General features: G+C 38.5%; 1 protein-coding gene across 1 annotated transcript; it reads left to right on the top strand.

Annotated features, from left to right (window-relative positions):
* Positions 1–676: 676 nt before the first annotated feature.
* On the top strand, positions 677–5564 carry LOC102783851 (potassium voltage-gated channel subfamily A member 7-like). The gene is made up of 3 exons (XM_035915435.1): positions 677–993; positions 1199–1954; positions 3985–5564. The coding sequence occupies exons 2-3, from the start codon at positions 1277–1279 to the stop codon at positions 4876–4878; spliced, it is 1572 nt and encodes a 523-aa protein (XP_035771328.1). The 5' UTR covers positions 677–993; positions 1199–1276; the 3' UTR covers positions 4879–5564.
* The last annotated feature ends 887 nt before the right edge of the window (positions 5565–6451 follow it).

The following is a 6451-nucleotide window of genomic DNA, read 5'->3' as shown; positions in this document are numbered from 1 at the left end:
AGATGTATTAAATAAAAAAAATAATGGATGATGATTTCACTTGTGTTTGCCAACTTGTGGAATAGTTTAGTGGTGGACTTTGTGAAAATCAACCCTAACAATATTTACATAAATGAAGATATGTCAAAAGCTCATTTTTAATATGAGCTTTGTAAGAAATTCAAGTGATTGTGCTTTTACATTTTTGTATACTACAAAAATTTATTAAATTTGGTGTAAAAATAAATGACTGTGATGTAAAAAGTAACACTGGTGTAGTTGATTATGGTAGTTATACTGTAAAATAACAATTTCATGCTGGCAAACAGATCCAAGTAGTTTATTGCAATTTAACATGAAATTTTGTTGCAGCGATTTCCAATCGCAGGCTGCAGCATTGGTTTAAGTGAGTGTAATTGGAGGAGCCTACTGAAGACGCTAGAAAATGGAATTAATTAGAAAGCTTTGAAAATATGTTTTCTATATGTTCGTTCTATGACGCTCAAACTCCACAGTTCTGGTTTTTAATCTACGCACATTCAAATCCAGTCATTTCGACTTAATGAAAAACAGTGAGGGTTTTCTGTCATTCACACGCCCATGCTTGTTAGAGATGGCAATACCATGCAGAGGTGACATTTGATAGGGAGGTTGAAGGTTGAAATGCCCCCTAGCTAAAATGGAGGGAAGGGACACGAAGGGGGTGGAGGGGTCCAGCACAGATCAAATTTCAACAGGACAGCATTCCCCCCAAAATTTGAAGGCAGACAACGTGAGGCAGTGAGGGACAGGGCGAGATCCTGGATGTTCCCGGAGCAAATAACTGGAAGTAGAGTTTGTGTAAAGGTATTAGAGTTAAACCTCTGTGTGATAAGTTAGATAGCCAAACAAGGGCTTTGTGCATGTGACAGGCAGACACGATGATAGAGAGGAAGAGAGACAACCTGATGAGCCGAAGGAAACAATGTGATTTTTCACCCCGTCATTAGCCTCTGCCAGCAGCTGTTTTTCTTAGTGAGTAAATTATATTCATTAACTGGGTACTAACATTGTTTGTTGTCTTGCCTTCAATTCATCTAAAAACAAAACCATGAATTAACTTTTAATGTAATGAAATCTGTCATGAAATGTCAATTTCCCCTCTTTAGTCCTTTGCTGCTAATACTTATCAACTGAAAACCTATTTCGCTGATGTAATTATCACTCTGGTTTTAAACAGGTTTTCTTTTAAGTCCAGGTGTTCAAAAATCTCAAGAGGGTGATTTGCAGCATTCCCTCGGTTAGGATAATAACAGGGATGGAAAGCAGGGATCCACAGTCCAGTGACGGAGAAGGCAGAGGGAAAGAGAGCGATGAGGAGAAGGACAAGCATCTCAAGGACCAGCTTGACAGTGAGGAGAAAGGAGAGAAGGAGATCAGGGGAAACGAGAAAGAGAAGAAGAAAGAAAAACGTCGCTCAGGATCTCTATGGAGGAATGGATGGGCACTGAGTGAAAGACTGGCCATCAATGTATCAGGGATGCGTTATGAAACTCAGCTTCGCACCTTAGCCCAATTCCCTGACTCCATGCTCGGCGACCCCAGACGAAGGTCACGCTACTTTGACCCACTTCGAAATGAGCTCTTCCTGGACCGCAATCGAGCCTGCTTTGATGCCATTCTGTATTTTTACCAGTCAGGGGGTAGGCTTCGGAGGCCTGCAAACATACCCCTGGATATTTTCATGGATGAGCTGATATTCTATGAGCTCGGAGAGGACATCATGAACCGCTTCAAGGAGGACGAAGGTTTTCCAAAAGAAGAGGAGAGGCCTTTGCCATCCAATAGACTCCAGAGAAAACTGTGGATGCTGTTTGAGCACCCAGAGTCCTCATCGGGTGCACGCATCATCGCCATCATTAGTGTGATGGTAATCGTGCTGTCCATCCTCATCTTCTGCCTGGAGACACTGCCTGACCTCAGACATGACAGAGAGGTTGGAAATTTAATTCAAGTTCATGTTTGGGAAGGAAAGGTGTGAAAGATGGATGGTTTTTGCAGGGTTACCTGAAAGACAAAATGGTGGTATCAAGGCACTAAAAGAGAAACCCAAAATCTTGTTGTAAAGCCTTGAATGAAATATATGTGATTGTTTGGGTCAAAGGAAACATAATACTTTGGTAAGCTGTTGTTTAGGTAAACACACACTAGAAGAGTACTACAGTGTGCTAAGAGGAAAAATACTGACATAGGATACTATTGGCCAATATGTCTGGAAGCAGACCAGAGCGAGCGAGAGCTTATGGTGTGATTATTTTAGTCGGCTGTTAAATTTGATACGCTCGGATTCAGGAAGTGTTAAAGGGTACAGGGAGTAATGGCTGGGTATTGGAATACAAATAATAGGAAGCATATTCAGACCCGAGAAGACAGTTAAGTGTGTTAATTAAAGGTCACAAGTGACCATACATATAGGCAAAGGTGAGCCAAGGCCTTCCAGGTGGCTTAGAACCAGAGACTAAAAGGTCTCACCGGATGAGTTGCATAGTTTTGGGTCATGTTAACACATTCCTCCATGACTGCTGTGCTGTGGCAGACTTCCTTTGCACAAGGCAGCTGCCAGGAAACTACTGTAACCTCCTCCTGTTCGAGTCAGCGGTACACTCACTGAACTGCACTGGCAATGTTACACAGCCTCGGCAGCCAGGGCGATGGGAATAGCGATGAAGGTGGAGATGGATGAGGAGTGGTGCAAGTAGACACTCATGTTTCTCTTCAGAGATCTCACTGGGTTAAATATAGTCTTAGGAGAGCCCTTGGAGCAAATCAACACATAGATGTCCACCTTTAGTAATAAACACTGTCACTGACCTGCTACTGAAAGTCATAAGGAATACAGTAAGTTTATTTAAACTACTCTGAGCTTTATATATATTCCACACAACCCATTACAGCATACTAAACACATCTATTTTAATCCATGCAATCCGATTTCATACTGTTAACTGAATGTTTAGTATAAGGTGTTTTAAATAGCCACCAGCCAATGCTTGAATATGCAGTGTTATAATAATAAGTGGCACACATGATGGAATGACAGGTGGACTAGAAGAGATAGCTGAATGGAAAGGCGCAGATGCCAAACACTTGCAATGCTGCCAAATGTGAGAACCAATAGCATGGTGGGCGACATACTGTAGTTTAATGTATCAAACACTGCCTAACTCAGCAGTATTTTTTTAAAGTAAAATACTAGCACAATATACAGTAACAGCTTTGCATTTGAAAGAACATATGTTTACTTAATATGTTTTAGGAAGACTTAGATTATAAAATGCATACCACGTTCATATATGTATATATATATATATATATATATATATATATGTGTGTGTAAATATATATATATATAAAATATATAGCTATAGCGACCCACTTAGCTTAGCTTAACTAAGCTTAGCAAAAATACTGATCACAACAGGTAACCTGGTGCTATCAAAAGTAACAAATCTTGCCAGCACACTTAAAGTTTTTTTTAATTAATTTTAATCCATATAATAAAATCAGTTCACTGTTCAATGGATGGCTACCTACCAGATGTTTTGCCATGGTTTTGCATAGTAGTTTGTAGTTAGCACTGTTTCCTTAGAGCAAGACGGTTCTGGTTAGCTGGGACATCTCTGTATAGAGTTTGAATGTATTCCCCACGCCTCCATGGGTTTTCTACACATTTCCAGCTGAGAGACATACAAATGTATTTTATTGGTGGTTAGGAAATAGATGTAGGTTTGATTTACAACAAATCCTGTGGGACTTCACCCTTTGTGTGTGTAACTTATGCACTTTTAGTTTATGCACACTTGATCAAATAATCAAGAAAAAATCCTGTTAATTTTAAGGTGCTGGCAAATGTTTTTGTTACTTAGGTGTTTTTTTTTTTATTTTTTTTAATTATCTTTTGTTTTTACTTCTAACTTCACAAGTATGTTTTACATTTTTCCTGTCTACCCTGTGTCATTCACTCAGGAGCATCACTCCCAAGCAAAGAACATGTCTGAGAACATGCCTGCTGCATCAAGTTTTTTCCACGATCCCTTCTTTATGGTGGAGACTGTGTGCATATGCTGGTTCTCCTTTGAGCTCATCATGCGATTCGCTTGCTCCCCCAGCAAAATGCACTTCTTCAAGGATGTCATGAACATCATTGATTTCAGTGCTATTCTGCCTTATTTTGTCACTCTGGGGACAGAACTGGTCAAAGACGATGATGCCTCTCCAGCCACATCCTTGGCCATCATCAGGGTCATCAGGCTGGTGAGGGTCTTCAGGATCTTCAAGCTGTCTCGTCACTCCAAGGGCCTCCAGATTCTTGGTCAGACACTGCGGGCAAGCATGCGAGAGCTGGGTCTTCTTATCTTCTTCCTGTTTATTGGCGTCATCCTCTTCTCCAGTGCTGTCTACTTTGCTGAAGCTGACCACAACAAAACAGACTTTGTCAGTATACCACATGGCTTCTGGTGGGCAGTTGTCACCATGACTACAGTAGGCTATGGTGACATGTACCCTGCAACAGTGTGGGGCAAGATGGTGGGCTCTATGTGCGCCATTGCTGGTGTTCTTACTATCTCGTTGCCTGTTCCTGTCATTGTGTCCAACTTCAGTTACTTTTACCATCGAGAGACTGAATGCGAGGACCGAAGTGAGTACACTCATGTCGAAACTAGCCTATGGGAGGATGAGGAGGCCGAACGAGAGGATTTTGAGGAAGATGGCCAGGATCCAGAGGGAGAATATTATGCCAGTGAAGGTATTTGCAGCCCTCTAAATGGGACTTTGCTTGGTGGACTGTGTACAGGACAGAGTATAGAGTACAGGGGAGGAAATATGTATCTGAGGGAACCACTGGTTACTCAAGTTTAGGGAGGAAGTTTTGTATCCTTTGGCAAAATCATAAAAGCAAGAAAAGTTCATGATTCACAATTAAATTAAAATGTATTTAAAGGTTCTGAAGTCCTGGCAAGACAAACTAGTGAACCAACAAATGCTAGTTTGTGTCATTTCAATTTAATGCTCATATACCTCCTAACAACCTAATATTGCCTTTGTTATTTGCTGGAACACTAACCAGTCAAATGTCACTGAAAGGCAACTCTTGCATAACACTGGTTTAAAAAACAAAAGTTTTACATTCTCAGGGTTGTGATATTAATGAAATACAAGCTTTTATTTATTAATGCTGTCAGCTTGTATTTGAGATGACTTCCTGAATGTCTTGTGTCTTGAAACTATAATGTCTTAGTACTTGTGCCTGAAAGTTTGAAATGAAAGCAGACAAATCATAGGCGATATAAATGTCACATCTTTTCAGAACTCAACCAAATACCAGCTGAGCTGTCAATGAGGACAGACTAAGATCTCTCATACAACATCTTTCACATTCTCAATGTTGTTCTATAAGTATAATGTATGCATATTTGATTTTTTTTTTTTTAGTTCTGGCTTATATATTACCTAAAATGCCTGTGTTAAATAATTGATTTGACTGCCATGGCAAACGTTCTGTATTTATCTGCTTGATTAATGCATTCAGTGTTTTTGATAAAGATTATATTTTAATAATTTTCTTAAGTTTCCCATTTTGTTTTGGTTTTTTTGTGGTTTCCTTGTGTTGTTTTTTTAGTCAGTATTTAACAGTTAAGAACAGGTCTATTACAGCAGGTGTTATTTATGAAAATGAAATATAACAATCCTTGATAGCTTAGTCTACTGCAGCTCAGTTTTCACTATTGTGTGTCCATGCCTGACCTTTCCAAGAGCCACTAAGCTGTTATAAGCAATACTTTCAACAACATTGCTGTCAGATTCACAGGAACACATAAGACTTTCCAACACATCACAGTGATGATCCATGGAAGGTATGTGTGCTTATGTTACCTCACTTGTGTAAACTGCTGTAATAATGTGTTTTACTTTGTGTTGTTGATGTTAGCTTAACAGTCAGTAAAGGGCAAGTATGCTGTAAAAAGAAAATCCTAAAAAAAAACCTTCTGATTACAAGGCAAACTGCCAACTCTTGAGCCACAATCGCCCTAAACAACGCTAATAATAATAATTATTTGATGTAAAAAAAAGTTTATGAGAATCATTTTATATATTTTTTCCATAGCATTACATTTGAATTTAACAGTTCAATCTTTCAAATAACGGATAAATGTTTGTGAAATTATGATACATTTGTGAATGTGAAAAACAATCTAAATATGCATATGTACAGACAAATACATTTAAAAAACGAGAAAATTATGGGTTTTTTTACATTTACAGTGATTTTATGTTAATTTACATTTGAAATGTAAAATCACAGTCTATTTATGTAAATTTAATGATATTCTAGAAAAACACTACAAAACTGTAAAATACACAGTAAAATACTTTTATATTACATTTTTTTACAGTGTAGATTAAAATAAACCTTTTTTCATTGTCTTTAACA

Source organism: Neolamprologus brichardi, chromosome 8, assembly GCF_056152115.1.
Source record: "Neolamprologus brichardi isolate AB-2024 chromosome 8, ASM5615211v1, whole genome shotgun sequence".
In the NCBI taxonomy this organism is placed as follows: Eukaryota; Metazoa; Chordata; class Actinopteri; order Cichliformes; family Cichlidae; genus Neolamprologus; species Neolamprologus brichardi.
This window is presented reverse-complemented; position numbering and strand designations above follow the sequence as displayed.